This window comes from Tenrec ecaudatus, chromosome 9 (genome assembly GCF_050624435.1).
Source record: "Tenrec ecaudatus isolate mTenEca1 chromosome 9, mTenEca1.hap1, whole genome shotgun sequence".
In the NCBI taxonomy this organism is placed as follows: domain Eukaryota; kingdom Metazoa; phylum Chordata; class Mammalia; order Afrosoricida; family Tenrecidae; genus Tenrec; species Tenrec ecaudatus.
In genome coordinates, this window is record NC_134538.1 from 32,205,721 (window position 1) to 32,228,892 (window position 23,172).

Below are 23,172 nucleotides of genomic sequence, written 5' to 3' on the forward strand. Positions count from 1 at the left end.
AGACAGTGAGAGTGAAAACAAAAGCCACGTAGCCAATTAAATAATGAACAAAGGTTTGCTGTCATTTAGAAGTTTGGGGTGGGGGGTTGGGGCTGGATGGACAGGCACCTCCCCCTACCCATCCCTCCTGTGTGTGGTTGGAAAACTTTGGTTTTTGGGTTTTTTTTTTTCTGAATAAAAAAAGATTCTACTAAAAAAAAAAAAGAAAAGAAGTTTGGTTCATGTTTATCAAAAGAATTCTTGAAAGAGCTCTTTGTATATTTATCTATCTAGCTTACATTTTCACTATATATCATTCTTGTGAAATGTGAAAAGGAAAATGCATATAAAATAAATTGGAAAGTATTCCCCAAATGGCTTTACACAGGGAGACTAATTCTTCTGAATCCCTGTTCTTTTTTGTTTTTAAATGTATCTTATTTATTGTGAATTAGGCAGGACGTTTGAATTTCAGACCATCTACATTCGACAGTTCAAAGTATTGATCAACACCCACCCTGAATTCAATCTCACCACCACCCTGCCCCCTGCCCCCCACGCCCCCCATTTTTCTTCTCTCTTTTGTGGACCTCTATCCTCCCGGTCATCCAAGTGGTGCTTGTCAAATGTCTGGCCCATTGATTCATCTTCCTGTCCTGCCCTCCCTCTGTTGGGAGCCTCCAAAGTCGGTGCCCTTTGTCTTGGTCCTAGCCTATCCTCGCAGCAGCGGCCTCATACAATATTTGTTCCTTTGTGATTGACTAACTTCACTCAGCATAATGTTCCCCAGGCCCATCCATGTCAGGAGGGGCTTCGTGATTCACCGTTTTATTTAGTTAATTAATGTTTTAGCGGTGCACAGTATTACACTGGGTCTTGGCCCCATGGTTTCTCTATCCATTAGTCTACCCGTGGGTACCGGCTCCTTGTGGTTGTGAGAGTGCTGCCTGCGATGAGCATAGGAGTGTGTATGTCTCTTCGTGTTAGGTTTCTTAGTACCTAGCAGAGGTATTGCAGGATCATGTGCGATCACTATTCCCAGTTAGTTGTCTCAGGCAGCGCCATATTGCTTTTCACATGGTTGTACATGGAATCCCTCTTCACCCAGCGTTCTTAGCAGCTCCGCTTCTCCTCCTAGTGTCGTGTGTGCCATGCAGAGTGCTGGTGATGGCGAGTCTCTAGGAAGTCCCTCTTGCCTCTGGGGTTTTCTTCCCCACTGCTCACCTCCACGCTGCAGGTCTTTGAGTTGCACCTCCTCAGGCCTTAAAAATAAAATAAAGTCAATCTGTTGTTTTCCTTAAAAGGTGTGTGCTGGGGGTGGTTCATTGCCATGGAGTGAGCTATGGCTCACGGACACCCCAGGGGTGCTGAGAACTGTGGGGAGCAGACGCCAAGCTTGTCTTCTGAGTCATGGCCTCTCAGTGGGTTTGAACTGCCAATCTTCCTGTTAGTAGTCCAGCTTGGAACCACTTATGCCACCTGGAGACTCTTAATCACTCTTCCAGGAGGTGTTGCTAGATGGTTTTCAGGCAGGCTTTGCACATGGAAACACAATGACAACTGCACTGTGACTACTGCCTGACCACCAGCTATGGTGGGCGTCTTGATTGTAGGACTCATTCCGATATTGAGTAGACATAAGTCTTAGGAATGGTGGATCACTGTAGACCATGATAGTTTTCCTCTCACCCCTCCTCTTCTAAATCCTGCAAGATAGATGCTTCGAGTCAAACAAAAAGGAAGCTGTGTACTTAGAAAGATTCCTTGACACTTTCTATTCTATTAATCCTGCTACCTAAATAGGATTTGTATCTCAGAAACAATGCTAGAAAAGAAATCTTTGAATATAAAACATTGATTCGAAATTTTTATTAAGTAATTTTATTGGGGGCTCTTACAGCTCTTATCACAATCCATACATCCACCCATTGTGTCAAGCACATTTGTACATATGTTGCCATCATTTTCAAACCATTTTCTTTCTACTTGAGCCCTTGAGATCAGCTCATTTGCCCCTCCTGCCCCCAACTCCCTCCCTCTTGAACCTTTGATAAATTATTATTATTATTTTCATATCTCACATTGCCCACTGTCTCCCTTCACTTACTTTTCTGTTTCTGTCCCCTGGTGGTGGGCATGGTGGTGTTTATATGTCAGTCATTGTGATTGATTCCCCCTTTTTCTCCTCACCTTCCGCTTACCTTCCTGGTATCTCTAGTTTCTTTATTGGTCTTGAGGGGTTTATCTGTCCTGGATTCCCTGTGTTGCAAACTCTTATTTGTAGCAGTGTACATGTTCTGGTCTAGTCAGATTTCTAAGGTAAAATTGAGGTCATGGTACTCGGAGGGAGGAAGCATTAAAGAACTATAGGAAAGTTGTATATTTCATCAGTGCTATACTGCACCCAGACTGGCTTGTCTCTTCCTTATTACCCTTCTGTAAGGGGATGGCCAATTGTCTACAGATGGGCTTTGCGTCTCCATCCTGCACTCCTCCTCCCCTCATTCACATTGGTATGATTTTTTTGTTCTGGGTCTTTGATGCCTGATACCTGATCCCATCAACGCTTCATGATCACACAGGCTGGTGTGCTTCTTCCATGTGGACTTTGTTGCTTCTCAGCTAGATGGCCACTTGTTTACCTCCAAGCCTTTACGACCCCAGATGCTATATCTTTTGATAACTGGGCACCATTAGCTTTCTTTACCACATTTGCTTATGCACCCGCTTTGTCTTCAGTGATCATGTCTGGAAGGTGAGCATCACAGAATGCCAGATAATTAGAATAAAGTGTTCTTGCATTGAGGAAGTCCTTGAGTTAAGTAGGGAATTTGGATATATAAAACTCAAGTTGACTTTTCATGACTAAATCCTAATCATTGGATCAACTCTGTGGTAGGTGTGTATATACGCTCTCACACACACTATGACAGCTCTGGGAAACAGGGAGTGTCTTCTCACTGCCATAGAATTCATTCTGACTCATAGTGACCCTGTAGCACAGGGTGGGATCACCCCACTGAGTTTCTGAGACTGTGGCTCTTTATGGGAGTAGATGGCCCCTTTTTCCAAGGAAGGAGTGGTGGTTTCAAATGGCTGACTTTGCGGTTGCAGCTGAACACATAACCACTACACCACCAGGGGTCCTCATGAGTACTCTTCGTGTACAAGAAAGGACCAGCCACCCTTGAAAGACAGGAGGAGGTGGAGGCTAGTTTGGTCCCCTCCCATGGAACTTACAGACAATAGTCAAGATTATGGGGCTTATGAGGGAGGTTAACAGGTGTCTTAGGCTGGATTCTCTAGAAAAGCAAAACTAGTGATACCTATATATGTATATTTACAGAGAGGTTTATGTCCACGCAGTGGTTTACAGGGCTGTAAAGGTAAGCAAGTTCCAAGTCTATTGGTCAGATGTTAGACTGGAGGCTTCTCCTGATTCATGCAGCTGATGGGGTTGGTGAACCCAAGACTGACAGGTCAGATGGCAGGTTTCTGGCTGTAAAGGTAATTGAATCTAAGGTGAGTAAGTAAAATGGCAAACTACTGATGACTCATAGGATTGGCAGGTAATACAGCAGGCTACTGGCTCAAGTTCCAAGAGCTGGAGGTTAGATCACAAGCCAAATGCAGGATCCAGACCTAGAAAAAAACTAACACGTTTTCCCACAGTGTTCTCTCATACTGGAAGTCAGCCATGCCACTGAGGAGATCTCATCTTGGGCGGTTACTAAATCTTAATGCCAAACTACTAAGAATCTTGATCCAGCCAAGTTGACACTATCACAACAGGTTAAGATTGAGGATCAGAAATGCTCAAGAGACAGTTCTTCAATCAGGACAACTTCATCTTAGCCACGCTCATAGACACACCTCTCTCTGGCTCAGGGCCTCTCAGCTCCTTTGCTTCTGTCCTGTTTGCACAAGTGCTATAAGAGTATCTTAGTTCTGCCAATGTGCCCAAGGGCATCCTACTAGCCAATAAGCCTCTGCTTGAAGGCAATCAGCTAGAGCTCTGTGGGTGGGCAAACGTAGTTTCACAGATAAATGCCTGGAAGCATGTCACCATTCTACCAGAAAAATCCCTGCCCAGGGCACTCAGCTTTCTCTTTCTTTGGGCTGGGAAGCTGACTGCTCCTTCTCCTGCCAGTTCTGCTGCCTCTGTTGCTATAGTTTCTCCGCTCCTGCTTCTCTCGATCTTTCACCATCTCTGGTGCTTCCTGGATCAAGGAGGTTCAGTGCAGAGATCTTGGGTCACTTTCCTGTCCTGACTCTTCTTTCTTGGTAGTGATGAGAATCCCTCTTCCACCTCTGGCTCATTTTAAATCCTAGTGATATGACAAAACAGACCAAGCCCCATGTCAGAGTTCCTTACACCCTATTTATGTGGTCCCACACTAAAAGGGTACCATATTCCTTATAAGTGAGCTACTCAGGCTTCTTGGTGGGCCACTACCTCCTCAAATTTATATAGTTCTACCCAATCATTTAAAAGAACCCTGGTCCCCCAGATCCTGGATGCTTCCTCCCCCCCAACTACCATGATCCGAATTCTGCCTTGCAAATCTGGATAGAGCAGAGGATGTACACTGGTGCAGATAGGAGCTGGAGGCACAGGGAATCCAGGGTGGATGATATCTTCAGAGGTGTGAGGGGTGATAATGGGAGAATAGAGGGTGAGTGGGTTGGAAAGGGGGAACCAATTACAAGGATCTACATGTGACCTCCTCCCTGGGGGACGGACAACAGAAAAGGGGGTGAAGGGAGACGCCGGATAGGGCAATATATGACAAAATAATAACCTATAAATTATTAAGGGCTCATGAGGGAAGGGGGAGTGGGGAGGGAGGGGGAAAAAAGAGGACCTGATGCAAAGGGCTTAAGTGGAGAGCAAATGCTTTGGAGATGATTAGGGCAAAGAATGTACAGATGTGCTTTATACAATTGATGTATGTATATGTATGGATTGTGATAAGAGTTGTATGAGCCCCTAATAAAATGTTTAAAAACAAAACAAAAAAAGAACCCTGGTGGTGAAGGGTGGGGTGGAGTGGTTGCGGGAGGGGTTACAAATTAGTTTGCTAGCCATAAGGCCAGCAGTTCAAACCCACCAGCTGCTCTACAGCAGAAAGATGAGGCTTTTTGGTCCCCAAGAGATTTACTGCTTCAGAAAGTCTAAATAGAGTCCAAACTTACTCAATAGCAGTGGGTTTGGGCTTCTAACCCACTCCTTTGGTGGGAGCTACAAAGACTGGACAGAATGAGAAGGACCATATCAAGTAACTCACTGCACTGCAAGGAAAGATAAGAAAAACATATATCTAGAGAAATAATGGTGAAATTTAAGAATATCAAAGGCAAACAGGAAAAAAAAAGAGTAAGGTTACAGGAAAAAGAGCCAGTTGTACCAAAGGGAAAAGTGCAGCTTCCCGTTAACCTTTTTACAGCAGGACTGGGTGCAAAGAGAAGAGAATGTGTTTTCAACTACTGAAGGAAATGAAAGCAGAAACCTAGACTTCTGTATTTAACCAAACTGCCATTCAGGGTATGAGAGCACTATTTTTGAAAGATCATTAAACAGACCATTCCTAGAAGATTTGCCACACCCAAGCCCTTCTCCGACTTGACTTAAAAGAAAGAAAAAGAAAAGAGAAGAAATATCCAAAATAAAAGAAAACATTGCCATACAATCAATATAATGTGGATGACTGCCTCATCAAAGTTCTCTGTTGTTTGAAAGAACATTTTGTTCTAACAACGTGGTATTCTGTGATGTTCAACCTCCCAACACGATTGCTGAAGACAAAATGGGTGCTTAAGCAAATGCAGTGAAAAAAGCAGATGGTGTCTGGCTATCAAAAGATATAGCATCAGGGGTCTTAAAGGCTTGAAGTTAAACAAGTGGCCATCTAGCTGAGAAGCAACAAAGTCCACATGGAAGAAGCACACCAGCCTGTGTGATCATGAGGTGTCAATGGAATCAGGTAATAGGCACCAGAAGACCCCAAACAAACAAACAAAAAACCCCTCATATTGTTGAGAATGAGGTGGGCTGGAACAGAGACCCCAAACCCTTCTGTAAACAATAGGACATCCCTGCACAGAAGGGTCACAAAGGACGAGTCGTCCAGGGTACAGTAAAGCACCGATGAAACACACAATATTCCTCTGGTTCTTTAAGGCTTCCTCACTCCCCACTATCATGACCCCAGTCCTACCTTTCAGTCTGGCAAGACTGGAGCATGTACACTGGTACAGGTAAGAGCTCACCACACACGGAATCCAGGTCAGATAAACCCTCAGGAACAGAATTGGGAGTAGCGATACCAGAATTGGGGTGAGAAAGGGGGAACGGATCACAATGATCGATGGTTAATCCCCCCATCCCCAGGGGACTGAACAACAGAAACGTGGGTGAAAGGAGAACAGCAGTTGGTATAAGACATGAAAACAACAATAATGTATACAAGGGGTCATGAGGGTGGGAGAAGGGGAGGGAGGGGGAAAAAGGAGCTGATACCAAGGGCTCCAATAGAAAATAAATGTTTAGAAAATGATGATGTCAACATATGTACAAATGTGCTTGACACATGGATGAATGTATGGATTATGATAAGAGATGTAAGAACCCCCCAATAAAAATATTTAATAATGAAAGAAAATATCAACAAAAAGAAATTGATGTAATCATTCCAATATTAGCTATTTTAGATAAATAATGATCTTCATCTTCGCCTTTAAGTCAGAGTATTATTAGTGTTAGAGAGGGTCACTGTATTATGATAAGTAGCAGAACTCTCATCATAGCAATTTCAAACTTATGTGCGCCTAACACAGTACCCCACCAGCATGAATATAGATACAGAAAGACCTGCCTCCTTGACCAGGCGCCAAAAGAGCCAGAAGATTCCTGACCAAATGCGGAGGAATGTAGAAGGAATATAGAACAGAATTCCAAATTTTCATGGACTGCAGGCGTTCTGGAGCCATCAGGGCTGGATGAGTTCCTAAATGATTTTCCCGAGATGAACTTGAAACGGTAAACCAAAAACATCTCCTGAACTCCTCTTAAAGCCAAATAATAGCTTAGCTCAGCTAATTAAAAGAAAAAGTCACCCTTGAGTTTGATGTGCTTCTTGCAGAACTATGTATGTAGGATCAAATTGACAACAGGAACTTTAGAGGCAGTGAGTCTGCAGCGGGGAAGAAACGACTCAGAAGAGAAGAGTAACATCGTTACACAACCTGGAGACCGGCATCAACGAACGTTACTGCATTTACACGCAGAGAGTGTTCAAGGTGTCTATGGTTTGCTATGTATATTCTCAACAACGAAATAACACTTAAAAAAGAATAAGAAAAATAAATCAAAGTGGGAAACAGCAACCCTGTTCTCTGGATAGGTCAAATAGGAAAACAAACAAAATCAGTACAGAGGCAGGCCATCTGGAAACACAATGAACGAATTGGCCTAATGAGGATAAAGGGCTCTGTACCCAACAGTGAGAAGAAAAGTATTTCTTTTTCTGAACCGTATGTGAAGTGGCAACAAAAATGATCCAGAAAGCCTGCCCACTCCGTTCGGTGCCTAGGATGATACAAAGTTCAATACAGTTCAAAGTTAACAGGGAAAAGAGCTTCCTGGGCCCCAGCTGCTCCTTTTCAGGCACCTTGGCCTCTTCCATCCTGGCAGGGCCAGCCCAGGGCTCGGGGCGCTTCACCTCCCTCGCCAGCCGGTCACTGGCTGAGGCCTAGGGGAGGCAGCCGGGCAGGACCCCGCATGAGAGGCGTATGGGCGTGCTCAGCTGCATGGGGCTCTGTCCCCACAGGTGCTCCGCAGCCCTGGGTGGCCCGAGCACAGAACAATGCGGCTGATGGTGGAGAATCCGGGGGACAGTCATCCTCAGCTTTCCCAGGTAGATTTAGTAGTCGGGTGAGTTCAGGGGCCCGCGAGGGAAGGCAGTGGACTAGCTAGGGAGCATCCCTGCTGCCCAAGCAGCCACCTGAGAGGTCAGCGGTCAGAGTCACCCACCGGCCAGCCCCCTCGTGGGCCCAGACTCCACTGGCCCTCTGAGGCTGTTTTGGGCCCTGGGCTGACTGGGTCCCTGCCTTCTACAACCTAACGGCTGAGAAAGCCTACAAGACCAGAGGCTCTGTCCCCTGCCCCGCAGTTGGAGGATAGGCGGTGTGCTGTCTGTAGTCCAGCAGCTTCGCACAGATTAGGGTGGCTGGTCAGAGTGGCAGACAGGGGAGCGAGGGAAGGGGAGGAAAAAGAAAAATAGGTAAATGAAAAATCCCCACACGTAGCCATAAATCACTCAGATTAACGACATCAACAGGGAAATTTAAAATAAGTAGGGCAGAATAATAGCAAGCATTATCAAATTTCATGGCGTGCTTCAAGTTGCTTACATATTTGTCTGAAATAGTTGTATCAAATGCCCTTATAAATATCAAGACACGCCCAGGTTGGAAGTGAAAGGCTGGTTGGAGTATCTGTTAGCATCGAGGTGAGAGGCAAGGAAGCCCATAGAGTTTAATCTGACTCTATGGTGGGAGAAGTGGCCACGAGCCAGGGACTATTTGGTGGCTCCAGGCATGGTGTTTTGTTTAGTTGGTTGGTTTTTCCAGTTACTTATGAATAAGCAACCAAACTATGGACAGCAACACATAGGGAACATGGAGGTGGAGGAAGGCATGCCTCCATAGTTTGGGATTTATACCTTCAGATATACAAGCCCTAAAGGTCTGCGGTCATAAAGAATTCATCTAGGAGAACACTCACACTGATACAAGGGAAACACTTGTGGGAAAATCCCACTATATTTTCATTCTATTTTCCCCACAAACTTTTTGAAACTCCCTCACACATGTAAGGATTTGAATAGTACAATAAGATTGAGCTAAATTCCGGCTTTTGTTCATTCAGTAAGTATTTAAAACTCGTTGCCATCGAGTCGATGTCAGCTTATATCCGCCCTGTGGGGCAGGGTAGAACTGTGAGTTTTTGAGATTGTACCTCTTTAAGGGAGTAAGGAAGCTTTGTCTGGGTCTCGGGGAGGAGACGAGCCAGTCAGGGTGCAGTATAGCACCGATAAAACATACAGCTTTCCTCTAGTTCTTTAATGCTTCTTCCCCCGACTATCATGATCCTGATTCTACCTTACAAATCTGGCTAGAGCAGAGTATGTACACTGGAACAGATAAGAGCTGGAAACACAGGGAATCCAGGGCAGATAAACCCCTCAGGATCAATATTGAGAGTAGCCATACCAGGAGGGGGAGGGGGAGGGGGAGGGAAGGGTAGAAAGGGGGAACCAATCACAATGATCTACATATAACTCCCTCCCAGAGGGATGGACAACAGAAAAGTGGGTGAAGGGAGACATCAGTCAGTATGAGACATGAAAAAATAATAATCATTTATAAATTATCAAGGGTTCATGAGGAAGGGAGGAAGGAGAAGGGAGGGGGAAAATGAGGAGCTGATACCAAGGGCTGAAGTAGAAAGCAAATGTTTTGAGAATGATGATGGCAACAAATGTACAAATGTGCTTGACACAATGGATGTTTGTATGGATTGTGATAAGAGTTGTACGAGCCCCCAATAAAAAAATTTTTTCAATAAAAGATTTTTTTTAAGAAAGAAAGCCTTGTCTTTCTCCTGGGGGAGAAACTGGTGGTTCAAACTGCTGAACTTGCAGTTAGGACCCCAACATGGAACCCCAACATGGAACTCCTGATAACTGTTTGCTGAACATCTCTCACATGCCATCCACAGTCCCAGGTACTGGAGAGAGAGCAGTAGGGGAAAAGCATGCATTTTAATGGTAAGTTCTAGCTCATTCCGCAAGACAAGAGTTTCTAGAGTTTAAATACTAGCAAGAGAAACCGAGAGCTGTCACTATTTGGAGTCATTCCAGCAGCATCAAGATGATTATGATCAACAAATTTAGCAATGTGGGTAGATACAGGATCATATGTTCCAAACACATAGGGGTCTATAGACCAGCAGTGACGATGAAAAAATAGAGAAAGAAAACAACTAATAACATGAATCTGGCAATGTCGCTGGGTACAAGTCCAAGATAAAGAAATTGCTACTAATTGGAAATAACAACTTGGAAAACATAATAGAAGGAGCATCTTGTTTCCAGGAGCATCTAACATTAAAGAATAACCTTCCCTTTCCTGAAAAAAAAAATCAATACTAAAGCTTAGAGGAGCAGAGCAAGGTCCACATGAAGAAGCAGCTCGGCTTAGGGGGTCAGGACCCAAGTGCTCTGCCGTGGATTGAACTGTGTTCTCCCAAACACATGGTAGACCCCTCGTTATGTTACTGAGGCGATAGGGTGTGTCTTAAAAGTGACCACTTTTGAGATACAAGAACAGGCTCCAGAGACAAGCATCCACGAATGGTGGAAGACAGGTGCCACGCGGAGATTGCCGTGGCACGCAGAGAAGAAGGCTGAAGCCAGGGCTTTTCCCAAGAGTCGACAGACAGAGATAGAGCAGAGTCCCTTAGAGCTGGTGGCTCGCATTCAGACTTCTAGATTGCTGACCTGTGAGAAAACATCTATCCATTCTGTAAAGCGAGCCGCATGTGGTCACTCCGTTACAGCAGCCCTGGAGTGAAGAGAGCGCCCATGAGGGGAGGCAGCCTGACCTGAGGAGCCAGAGCACGGTAGGGTGGGGGAGGGAGGGAGTCCCCGAAGAGGAATGACCTGGCCTGGGGGCACGAGAGGAGGTGTCCTGTGTGGAGGTGGACCTTTCTGCAAAGATGGCGTTTCAGAGGTATGGAAAGGCACCCATGACCGAGAGGCGTGTGTGAGGTGTGGAGCCTGACGGGTGAGGAGGGTATAGAGATGGGCAGGAGTGACAGCTGCAAAGAAGTTGGTTACACAAATAACCAACCACACTAAAAAACTCATTTGCCCCTCAGTTGATTCTAATTTTTGATAATACCACAGTGTGTGAGATATAATCTGTTGTCAATTTGAGAGGATTGCAAGTGAAGGGGTGGAGTCTAGCCTGTCAATCATTGCATAGTCAATGAGGCCTCTGCATGGGCATGGCCTTCCCCTGAGGATTCTGGGAATTCCGGTATTTTCTTCCTTGGAAGCTGGAGACTCTCTCTCTCTGTCTCTCTGTTCACTCCCTGAGAGACACTCTACTGACAAGACACATGGAGCTATGCTGATAGACCCCCATACCCTGGGAGCTGGAGAAGCCATGTGGAGACCCCTGCCAGCGCTGAGATGCTTACAACACCACTGGATCCACAGACTTTCTACCCATTGGCCTGTGATCATCCTGTGAATCTAAAGAGGACTTTGTAGATTGGTATCGGACCTATTGGCTAATATCGGACTTATGGACTTGATCTGGACTGGGATGGGATGTTTTCTTAATATTCAATTGCTCTTGTATATAAAGCTCTTTCCTATACACATCTGGGTGTTTATGAATGTGTTTCTCTAGTCCATCTGGACTAACAGTGGGTCAGAATAAAATTGTACTCTGTAGAGTTTCAATGACTGATTTGTCAGAAGTTGAAAAAAATATGGAAGCAAACTCAAAACAATCAAGAAGATCATCCTCACTGGTCTGATGGAGACGGGGAGAACCTCTGAGACTGGCCCTTAGACACTCTTCAAATGCAGAACTGAATTCACTCTTGTGCCCCAACTTATAGCCAAACAGCAGGCCTGTAGGGCGAACAATGCACACTCCTTAGAACAAGCAGCCAATCATACAGCATCAGAAGGGCAAAAGGTGCCAAGCAATAAAGCTCAGAAGGCATGTGGGCGTAGGAAAGAGGGGATGGCACTACTAAACACACAGGGAGGAAGCATGAGGGGAGCTGTTACACTATGGGAGTTACCATCAATGTCACACATCGAAATGTCTATGAGGTGTTGGGTGGGAAACCCATTTGCTTTTACCCAAACCACAATATAAAGCTGTTGTTTTTTTAAAGAAAGACAAAAGAAGTGGATCACCAGAACTTTCTTCTGCATAGTCTGTGGGTTGATTGGGGGGACGGGGGAAAGAGGAGTAATAATATAGATATATAATTTTTTTCAAAAGTCCAAACTCACAGCCATCAAGTCAATGCCAACTCATTGCAACCCTATAGGACAGAAATGCCTCTGTGGGTTTCTGGGACTGGAAATCTTTAAGGGAGTAGAAAGCCTCATCTTTCTCTCGCTGAGCAGCTGGTGGAGATGAACTGCTGACCTTGCATTCAGCAGCCTAACACGTGAACAATGCCACCATGCTCCTTTAATATTTCAAAGGCAAAGATAGCCACACTTCTCACTGACAGAGATGAGAACAACAAATATGAAAAGGGAGGAAGCTATTATATATTAATGGGTTGGGTTAGAATTGAAATCCAAATCATGTGAACTCACCTCTTTCCATTTAGATGGACACAGAAGTACAGATGTAAATGTATGTGCATATTTCGAAACATCTATTCCTTAGGTCTGTTCACTGTGAGGGTCTGAGAGGTGACACCTTTCAGCCACACACATACCTGTCATCCAGGGATGCAAGGGAGGTGAGGAACAGCTGCCAGAGAGCCGAGAGCAAGAGAGCTCCTATAGCTTATCTAAGACGCAGAGATATTTGGGCGCAAGTGACAAATGATAAGAAGAAGCAGGCAATCTGAATATCCTTGAACCTATTAAAGAGATGGAATTGCCGACAACCCCCCCCCCACCCGCCTTTACATGGACAGCTGTGCATGGGCTTGTACTAGAAAAAAAAAAAGATGTTTCCTTGTTTCTTCAGTAACTAGAAAAAGGAGAGCCGCTTACACTCCGTGTCAGTGGATGGAAGAGAACCAGACAGAAGATAAGAGATGAAATCAATAAGATGGAAAATAGACAAATGTGAGCGAAAATCAATGAAGCCAAAAGCTGGTTCTCTGAAAAGATCGATAAAATTGATAAACCTGTAGCTAGACTGATCAAGTAAAAGGGGGAGAAGACACAGTACCAATACATTTTGACTTAAGTTTGCTTTACTATGAAGGCGAAAACTAATATAATTCTAGAGTCTGATCTACAAAACAAGGAGTATCCAGAGATGTACAGCTTATACCTTTGTCCCTTCCACTCCATTTTCGTTCCTCTCCTATAAATCACTGTTTATTTTACGATTTTCTCCCCACTTTTTAAGCACAAGCCTATTGGCTGTATTTGTAGCATTGTTTTAAGGATTTTTTTCTTCTCATAAAGCAATTTAAGATTCCTGTGAATGGAGTCTTGCATACCCACTCCTCACTTCACAACATGCTCGTTTCCAAAGACCAGGTGGTCATGTGAGCATCAGCATTTTGCAAAAATCAGTGTTATTCAAAAACAGCAGGTGACCACAACAGATCACAGAGTGAAGGACAATTACATCATCACCCGACCGCCACACCTGCGAGCATCTTGGCCCAACCAAGTTGACACTGAACCGTCACAACCTTGGTACTTGTTATTGCCAGACACGCTCACATGCAAGATAGTCCAGTAGCAGATGTTTCATGGTTGTCCTAAATGTGAAATGTCAGATAACAAGGTAGCCAAGAAATGAGGAGTCGGTGTCGTTCATACTATCAGTACATTAAAAACCATTAGTGTGCTCAAAACTTAAGCAAAATCACAAAACCAATTTCCATCCTTGTAGATTCAAACTAACAGTCACGCTGTAAGACAGAGTAGAATTCTGTTACCTGAGGCTGCAATCTTTTTTTTTCCCAACTGTTTTATTAGCACGTTAGCCACATGTCATACAATTAAATAATTCAATCTTTATCCAGAAGAGTTGTACAATTGTCACCACTTACATTCTAGCACATTTTCTTTTGTACAGATTGTTATTCATGTAATTTTTTTTCTAATTGTGGCAAAAATATATATAACAAAGCATTCTCCAATTCCACAACTTTCGCTTGTGTATGCAGTGCCGGCGACTGTACTTTTCATGTTGTTCAGCCATTCTTGGGACCCTTTTCCAAACTGTTCTACCACCATTGGCAGTCATTCTTTCCCTTCATCCATGGTAATAATTGGTCAAGTTTTTTTTAAGTGGTTTTCTTGGTATAGTATTCACATATCATACACTTCCATGGTTCAATCACTTTTCAAATGAGCTATGTAGCCAATCAGTTCTAGTGCTCCCTCCCAGCCACTGCATCCATTGTTTGCTCCTCAAATCCTCTCCCCTTCCCTGCCTCTCACCGATGCCCCACTTCCCGGATAAACCAGTGTATCAGGTATTGTCTCCATGCATCTACTCCTTCTGTGCGCCACAAACTGGGAAACCCAACAGAAACAATAAAAAACAAAATAAGATAATAATAACAAATAAAGTTAAAAATACAAGTAAAGAGTAAGAAAGAAAAGACCACCATCAATATGTTAAAAACCAGTGAAGACATTTTGGTCGTGACACTAGCAAGAAATACGTGGGCCCAGATTGAATTCAAGTTGGGTCAATGGGGAGGTCAACTGAACAGGTGATAGGTGATGCCGTGTTTGATCCACACAGTCAAGTTCACAATAACCTCGGATAGTAAAGGTGTTCGAGGACCTTGACTGTGGCAAGAAGGGATCTGCCACAGGCTTAATCTAATTAGATGCTCTGCAGATGGATTTTGGGTTTCCACTGTCCTCCATCGCCTTCTACAATTTTAAAAATCATTTTATTGGGGGCTTGTACAACTCTTATCACAATCCATACATCCATACATTGTGTCAGGCACATTTGTACATTTGTTGCCATCATCATTCTCTAAACATTTTCTTTCTACTTGAGCCCTTGGTATCAGCTACTCATTTTTTCTCCTCCCTCCCACACAGTCCCTCCCTCACTCTTGATAATTTATAAATTATTATAATTTTTCATGTCTTACACTGTCTTATGTCTCCCTTCACCCACTTTTCTGTTGCCTGTCCCCAAAGGAAGGGGTTATATATAGATCTTTGTGATCGGTACCCCCTTTCTCCCCCAACTTCCCCTTAGGCTCCTGGTATCGCTACTCTCATTATTATCCCTGAGGGGTTTATCTGTCCTGGATTCTCTGTGTTTCCAGCTCCTATCTGTAACAGTGTACATCCTCTTGTCTAGCTGGATTTGTAAGCTAGAATTGGGGTCATGATAGTGGGGGGGGTATTAAAGAACTAGAGGAAAGTTGTATGTTTCATTGTTGCTATACTGCACCCTGACTGGCTCATCTCCTCCTCACGACCCTTCAGTGAGGGGGTGTCCAGTTGCCTACAGATGGGCTTTGTCTCCAGGCCTCACCACCCCTCATTCACAATAATATGATTCTTTTGTGAGGCTGTAATCTCTATTGACGTAGACTACCACACGTTTCTCCCATGGAGTAATGAATGGGTTAGAGCTCTTCAAACACAGGCAAGACTTGATGACATAGATCAATGCCTGTGTTACAGTCAATAAATATCTTTAGAGCATATCTGAGGCATGTTCCCTGACTGTAACCCTTTGCCAATAGACAAGCCATCTGACCAGCTGAACTAGACATCTGTGCTAAATATGTCCCCTTTATTCTCAATGTGTACAGTCTTATTTTGCATCCCCAAGGTCCGAATGTCCCAAGTGACCATTTTGCCAGTAGAGGTGGGCCCGCCGTCCCCGCCTGCACACACAGCATGCTGCCTTGGAGCGCGGGAACCTTCGAAAGCCTCGTGTTTCCAGCGTCCAAATTGGTTACCCCTTTTCTTTTATAAAATGATGAGCCTTAACTTAAAATCAGGATTACAAGTATAATCACCTATTTGTTTTCTCCTAAAATAAAATACAATAGCTTCACTGAGGATACGAACAGTGACTACATAATGAGATTTAATATTATTGTTGTCCTCGGTTGCCAGATGGTGACTGCCTCCCCTGGAGCTGGGTTTACTTGCTATAATTCCGGATTCTGCTGTGGACACATAAACACTGTAGGGTCTGATGCAATTGTTTAAGTTTGCTTTCAAATCAAAGATGATAGTGTTTTAATAGCTTCCCATTGATACTGGCTAGAAGCTTCCAGTTACTTGTCCTGACTTGACAGACAGGGTTAGTTACTGAAGATAAGAGAATCTTCGTTTAGGAGATGGGTAGGAAGCAAGAGTCCTCATATCCAGGCCTCGGTGTTTTGATGAGTCATTCTCTGGTCAGGGCTGATTACCTGACAAGGGTCATAATACTCTTTGGAGCTATTGTTAGACAGAGAAACTCTATTTTCCTTTACTGTTTATAAGAGTGAACTTTATGCACTAGCTGAGAGGAATTACTGAAAGCTGAAGGAAGGTCGAACATGATGGTGGGACAAGAGGAAATTAAAAGGAAATAGAGGAAAGAACTAGGAGACAAAGGACATTTATAGAGGTATAAATATAGGCACATACATATGTAAATATATATTAATATAGGGATATAAGCTTATGTACATCTATTTATATGTTAAGCATTAAAGTAGCAGACAAACATTGGGCCTCTACTCAAGTCCTTCCTCAAAACAAGAATGATTTGTTCTAATAACCTGGCATTCTGTGATGCTCCCCTTCCTAACACAATTGCTGAAGACAAAATGGACCCATAAGCAAATGTGGTGAAGAAAGCTGATGGTACCCGGCTATTAAAAAATATAGCATCTGGGGTCTTAAAGGCTTGAAGATAAACAAGTGGCCATCTTGGTGGAAAGCAACAAAGCCCACATGGAAGAAGCACACCAGCCTGTGTGATCAGGAGGTGTCAATGGGATCAGGTATCAGAAGACCCAGAACAAATAATCATATCATTGCGAATGGGATGGGGGTTGGGGGCAGAGGAGAGACCCAACGCCTATCTGTAGAAAACTGGATATCCCCTCACAGAAAGGTCACAAGGAAGGAACGAGCCAGCTAGGGTGCAGTATAGCATTGACGAAACACACAACATTCTTCTAATTCTTTAATGCTTTCTCCCCACCCCCTCCCCCCACTATCATGACCCCACTTCTACCTTACAAATCTGGCTAGATCAGAGCATGTACACTGGTATAGATAAGAGCTCTTGACACATGGAATCCAGGACAGATAAACCCCTCAGGGACAGTAATGGGAGTAGCAATGCCATGAGGCTAGGGGGAAGGTGGTGGGAGAAAGGAGGAAGTGATCACAATGATCGACATATTAATCCCCTACCCCCTACCAGGGGGATGAACAACAGAAATATGAGTGAAGGGAGACAGCAGATGATGTAAGATATGAAAAAAATAATTTATAATTTATCAAGGGTTCATGAGGGAGGGGGGGAAATGAGGAGCCGATACCAAGGACTCAAGTAGAAGGAAAATGTTTTGAGAAGAATGACAACAAATGTACAAATGTGCTTGACACAATGGATGAATGGTTTTAAGAGCTGTAAGAGCCCCCAATAAAATGATTATTTTAAAAGAGAAAGAGTGAACCTTATATGTAGCTTTTTCTTCCTTCTGAACCATAGGGCTATTTTTGTTTTACTTATTTTTAATCTTAATCTATATCTTAGCTTCCCAAACATTTCATTTTCTCCCCCTTTCTCTTTCCAGGAAAAAAAGAGAAAATTACTCAGCATCCCTGGCAATTAAAAACTTTTAGACTGTAGCCCACAATCGAGAGTAAAGTGTAGGTATCTGTTTTTGCTGTCCCCCTGATTGTCCCCCCCCCAGGGGGCGGTCTGGCCCACTTTGGGAAACACTGATCTACAGTCTTGACTGTAAGTAGACAATCATGGCGAAAAATTCAAATGACCCATTGCAGTGGGTACAAGACCTCTTTAGCGTATTGAAGAGCAGAGAGGTGACTTTGAGGACCAAGGTGCACCGGCCCAAGCCTTGCTATTTTTAATGGTCTCATATGCATGTGAAAGTTGGACATTGAGTAGGGAAGGCTACAGAAGGATCCGTGTTGGTGAAGAATATTGGAAGTACCATGGACTGCCAAAAGAATCAACAACGCTGCCTTGGAAGAAGTACAGCCAGAATGCTCCTCAGAAGCAAGCGTGGCAAGGCTTTGCCTCATGTACTCTGGCCACGATATCAGGAGAGACTAGTCACTGGGAAAAGGTCATCATGCTTGGTAGAGTAGAAGGATAGTTAAAAAGAGGAAGCCTCTCAGCAAGACAGAATGACTTGGTGGCTGCAGCAATGGGCTCAAATATGACAACACTTTTGAAGGTGGCACAGGATCAGGCAGTATTTCCTTCGGTGGTGCACAGGATTGCTATGAGTTGCAGCTGGCTTGATGCACGGAACAACCACACACAACCGACATCCAAACTTGTTACCAGTGATTAGGAAGGACTCCTAGAGACCCTCCGGGACAGAGCAGAGCTGCCCTATCTATAGGGTGTCCAAGGCTGTAAGCATTACAGAAGCAGACTGCCGCATCTTTTCCCCACAGGGAGGTTCGAACTGTTGACCTTTTGACTAGCAGCTTAGCTCTTAACCACGACGCTACCAAGGCTACTTAATCACACGCATAAAACATAGTACATTAAACGTTGCAAAAGAATGTGGTTTGTGACCAAAATTTTTAATGCCTAATTCAAGAAAGTGGAAAAGATAAAAAAAAAACAAAAACCAAAGTAATGCTATAGCCCAAGAAATTAAATTAAAGCTCTTACTTAGAGATTTTTAAACTTTAATTTGAAAACAGAATTAACCTTATATGGAGATATTGTAAGCTCAACCGAGAACGTATTATTTTATTGGCAGCTAGGGTGGTACAGGTATGGAGGCAGGCATATCCGATTGCCGCAAGGAAGGGGTCAGCCAAGCCTCTCTGGTGCATCCTGCATTCCCTACTCCAGTGAATCTTCCCTACATCTCTGCTGGGTTCAGTAGTTCCTACACGGAGCTCACAGGCAATACTCACCAATAAGGGGTTACTACAAATCAGGATTGGCAAACAGTAAGGATATAGTCACTGGTCTTCTCAGCCAACAGCCAAGTCTCTCTCCATTCTCAGTGTCTCGGTCACATGGTCTCTTGGCCTTTGCCTTCTTTTCCAGGAAGTCAGCCCACTTGTCACTCGGTCCCACAGTTCCGTAGCTTGGAACTGGTAAGGAGCTCCGCGTTGCTCCTGGGAGTCTCTGTACCACAGTCTGGATGCATCTGGTCTCAGCAGCCTCCACCTCTTCAGACAGGGATCTTGAGGGCGCTCTTCCAAGGTCTTCAGGCTTTGTCTCTCTGTTGCTGCTTCAAAGAAGGCTCCTCCTTACAGCCAGGGGGATGGCAGTAAACACTGACCAGTCCTCTCCGCCAGTGCCACACACCCCCTACGCACAGAGTCCCACCCCATCAACCCGGGGGGAGCCACAAGGCTTGAGTAGAAGAAGCATATTGTGAAATCTCACTCCACCACAGCTAGCAACATATTGAAGGAGCTTTAGTACCAGTGTTGGGTGTTAGATTACTAACTACACGGTCAGTTATTCAAACCCAACGATCAATCCTCAGGAGAAAGAAGAGACCATCTGTTCCAGTAAAAATGGAATCTCCATAAAGATGGAGAACCCTCTACAGCAGTGGTTCTCAACCTGTGGGTCGTGACCCCTTTGGGGGGGTTGAATAATGCTTTCACAGGGTCGCTATGGGAAAACACATAAAACATTTCACAATATGGAATTTCATTTTGTGATTAATCACTATGCTTTAATTATGTTTAAATATGTTCAATTTGTAACAATGAAAATACACCCTGCCTAGTCATAATAGTAGCAAAATGACAGTGATGAAGTAGCAACGAACATAATGTTATGGTTGGGGGTCAGCACACCCTGAGGAACTGTATGACAGGGTCGCGGCAGTAGGAAGGCTGAGAACCACTACTCTGCAGGGTTCCTGTATGATTGGAATCAACTCGTTCCCAGTAGGTTTGTTTGCTTGGTTGGTTTCGGGGTAACAGTGAGGGCGGTGGTAGAATTCTCATCTTCCGTGCAGGAAACGTAAGTTTGATTTCCGGTCAAAATACCTTAAGTGCATCCGTTTCCCATCTGTTAGCGAAGCTATCATACTGAACAGGTTTAAATGGAGTTTACCCAGTCTGATTAGGAAGAAAGGTCTCGTGATCCACCTCTAACGAGCAGCCGATAAAAACCCTGTGTGTGGTCCACTCCAAAACCCATGATGGGAACAGAGCAGGCGCTGCTGCCTTCAGCCCTGTTGTGTATGGCGGTGTCAAGGGCCAAGGCCAGCCCATGGCAGCTATCAATGACCCCACATTGGGCTCTCGGAGGAACCAGTGTGTGTTAGTTTGAGGCGCCTCGGGGGTCAACACCGTTGCAGCAGAATACCGGATCTTTTCTAAAGAAAGGGAGTCGATCTATCCTTAGAGACACATGAGGGAAGATACCGATTGGGAGATGTTTTCCATGAGTAATAAAGCTGGGGACATAAGGAAAAAACACATTTGAGGAAGAGGCAAAACTCTTCTTTTGACTTTAGGCTTTACAGCTAAATAGAGACCCGTTTTTGTTTTCTTTTTAATTAATGAATACATTTAATTTACCTATATAACATCACTTACCTTTTCTTGAATTCCATATATCCTATTAAAACTAGTAATATTTTACATTTCAGTTTGTTTTTGTCCAAAGTGTAAGATTATAAAAAATAAGTTCATAAAATGAATGTTGAAAAAGAGTTAATATTACTGTCAAAAATAATTAAAGAAAAAGTACACTTTTAAAAGCTCTACTACCTAGAGGGTTTAAGTGGAACTTTTCTATGAACCTAGAAGATTTCCAATGGAATTTGTTTTAGAGGAGTCAATTTATTATAAACATAATTAAAACACAATTATACAATTTAAAACTCCCGGACCTTGAGCCGGGTTGATAGCTGGCGGGCTCGGCCTGGTGGCCCCGGGTGCTGCGCGCCCAGGTCCACTCCGCGCGGAGCATCTCCAGACCATGGAATGCGTCCTTGCGCTCACCTTCCTTCTTCCTGTGTTTCTTCCTGCGGTCCAGCTGTGTCCTGTCGCACCTGTAGAACTTCAAGAAGCAGGAGTGAGGGGCCGGCTCTGACCCCAACCTGTCTGATCATGTTTCCTGCATTCCTGGACCGTGTCCTTCCGTTGTGGCGATCATGTCTGCAACCGTGACCACCCCGTGATCCCTGGAGGACCACATGCATCAGCTTGCAAGGCTCCACTCAGGGCCCTACCTCGTAACAATAAAGGCGACCGAAACCTTTAAACAAACAAACAAAAAATAATTTAAAAAATAAAATAATTTAAACCTATGCATATTATAAATATTTATACATATTACATACACATTCGAAAAAATATAAAAATACTATAAAAGACAGTTAAAACACTTCAAAATTTTGCATTTTGTTGAAATTGCAAAATCATCTCATTTTAAAGGAATTAATGGTAACAGAAAATAAATATTAAAAAAATAACATTGACCAGTGAATTTTTTTTAATTTCAAGTAGATTCCCAAAGTATTGCTTAATTTCCCACTTTTACAAAAAAAATTTTGTGTACACATTTAGTTTTATTGTAACAAAGCAACTTGTACACTTTTAACGTTAAAGACAGCATCTTTCCTTTCCAGTGAAACAAAAGAAAAATTTTAAATAAACAGGAACAAAATTACAATAGAGAATGTCAATTCCAAAGAAGATCCTACAGGGTCTACTGATTCTCCCATCGAGTGGCAGGGCTCAAGTCATCATTAGGAGAGCATTTTATTTTAAAAGTGTCATCTTAAACTGCAAGGCTATCCGTTAAACATCACAATTAAGCATGCCAAAGGAGAAGCCCATGTTTTCAAAATGCCACTTAACCCACCCAAACATCTCAAACCCACCCTTTGCTGACCTTCTATAACCCCCTTTTTTAAAGTTGTTTTTCCTTTTTTTTTAAACAAGAGAAGTAGACAGATATATGTTGGTAAATGCTAACTGTCCATATTCACATAGAGACACAGTGTAATCTCTGAGCCCAATGTACAGAGGAAGGAGGAAAGAAGCTACAGGGGCCGAGCACCCTCCAGCTGCCAGCAGGGCCAAGGGAGCAGAGGGTTTTGTTTTCCCACAGAGCACGGTGGTGTGTTGATTCCATAGTTTTTGTTGAGACAGGAAGGGACAAAAATTAATTTGAACACAAGGGGGTAGAGGTTCTTTTCCACTGTATTCTGCACAAGGCATTATTCCCTCCACCCCCAAATAAGTTGAGAACCATGGTGTAGAGAAAAGAGACCTCAAGAACAGGGTGATTGAGCACAAGAGGAAGAAAACAAAAACAAAAAAAGACTGCAACTTGCTCCCAGGGATTGAAGAAAATTAAAAAGGTTGGAATCCATTAGTGTTCTGTTAGTCATCCTCTCCTCCATCCTCCTCTCCTTCCTCTCCCTTGTCATCATCTTCATCTTCTTCCCCTTCGTCTTCATCCCCTTCTTCATCAATATCTTCTAAACCCTTCTTCTTCTTCTTCTTCTTCATCTTCTTCACCTTCACTTTCCTCATCATCCATATCAGGAACCAAATAGTGCTGTAATGGATTTGGCCAGATATCATCTTTGATGACCTCTCCTAATTCATCGGCGCCGGCATCAGACTGGTCGGTAAACCAGGTAAAGACACTCTCAGGTCCGTCATGCTGCCCCTTCCTGCTAGCTTTGTTCTGTGTTTGACTGGAATGTTTCGTCAAGTCCTTTCCAGATTTCCATTTGATTTCAGTTGATTTTGAAGATGGATCACCACTATCATTCAGATGAAATTCTTTGGAGAGAACTTTATTTTCAAAGTAAGGATTTTCATCAAAATAAAAATCTATTTTGTAACCTGATTTAATATCTTCAAATTCTGTCACTTCAGCTCTGGTCAAATAATGCAGAGCCTCTTCATCCTCAAGCAATGCAGACACATGCGCATGGTTGACAAATGTTGTTACCCCAAAATTTGGGATTTTGGCGATCAATTCTGACCTCTTCTGAAAGAATGGTTGGCAGAGTTTGTTATATTTCTGTTCTGCTTTCAAAATCTCCTCACTGGCTTGTTCATTAAGTCTGTCTATTTCATTTTGTACCTCATCAATATGTTCAATTGCTTCCAGCTGTTCTTTTTCTTCCTTGGGGGGGGCCGGGGTCTCCTGCACCTTAGGCTTCTTCATTTGCGGCAGGCTTGAAGACTGGCGGTTAGGGGCCAT

At 43.6% G+C, this 23,172-nt stretch overlaps 1 protein-coding gene across 1 annotated transcript; it reads right to left on the reverse strand.

Annotated features, from left to right (window-relative positions):
* Nucleotides 1-22,425: 22,425 nt before the first annotated feature.
* Nucleotides 22,426-23,172, reverse strand: LOC142456319 (protein SET-like). The gene has a single exon (XM_075557475.1). It carries the CDS (start codon nucleotides 23,170-23,172, stop codon nucleotides 22,426-22,428), a length of 747 nt encoding a protein of 248 aa, XP_075413590.1.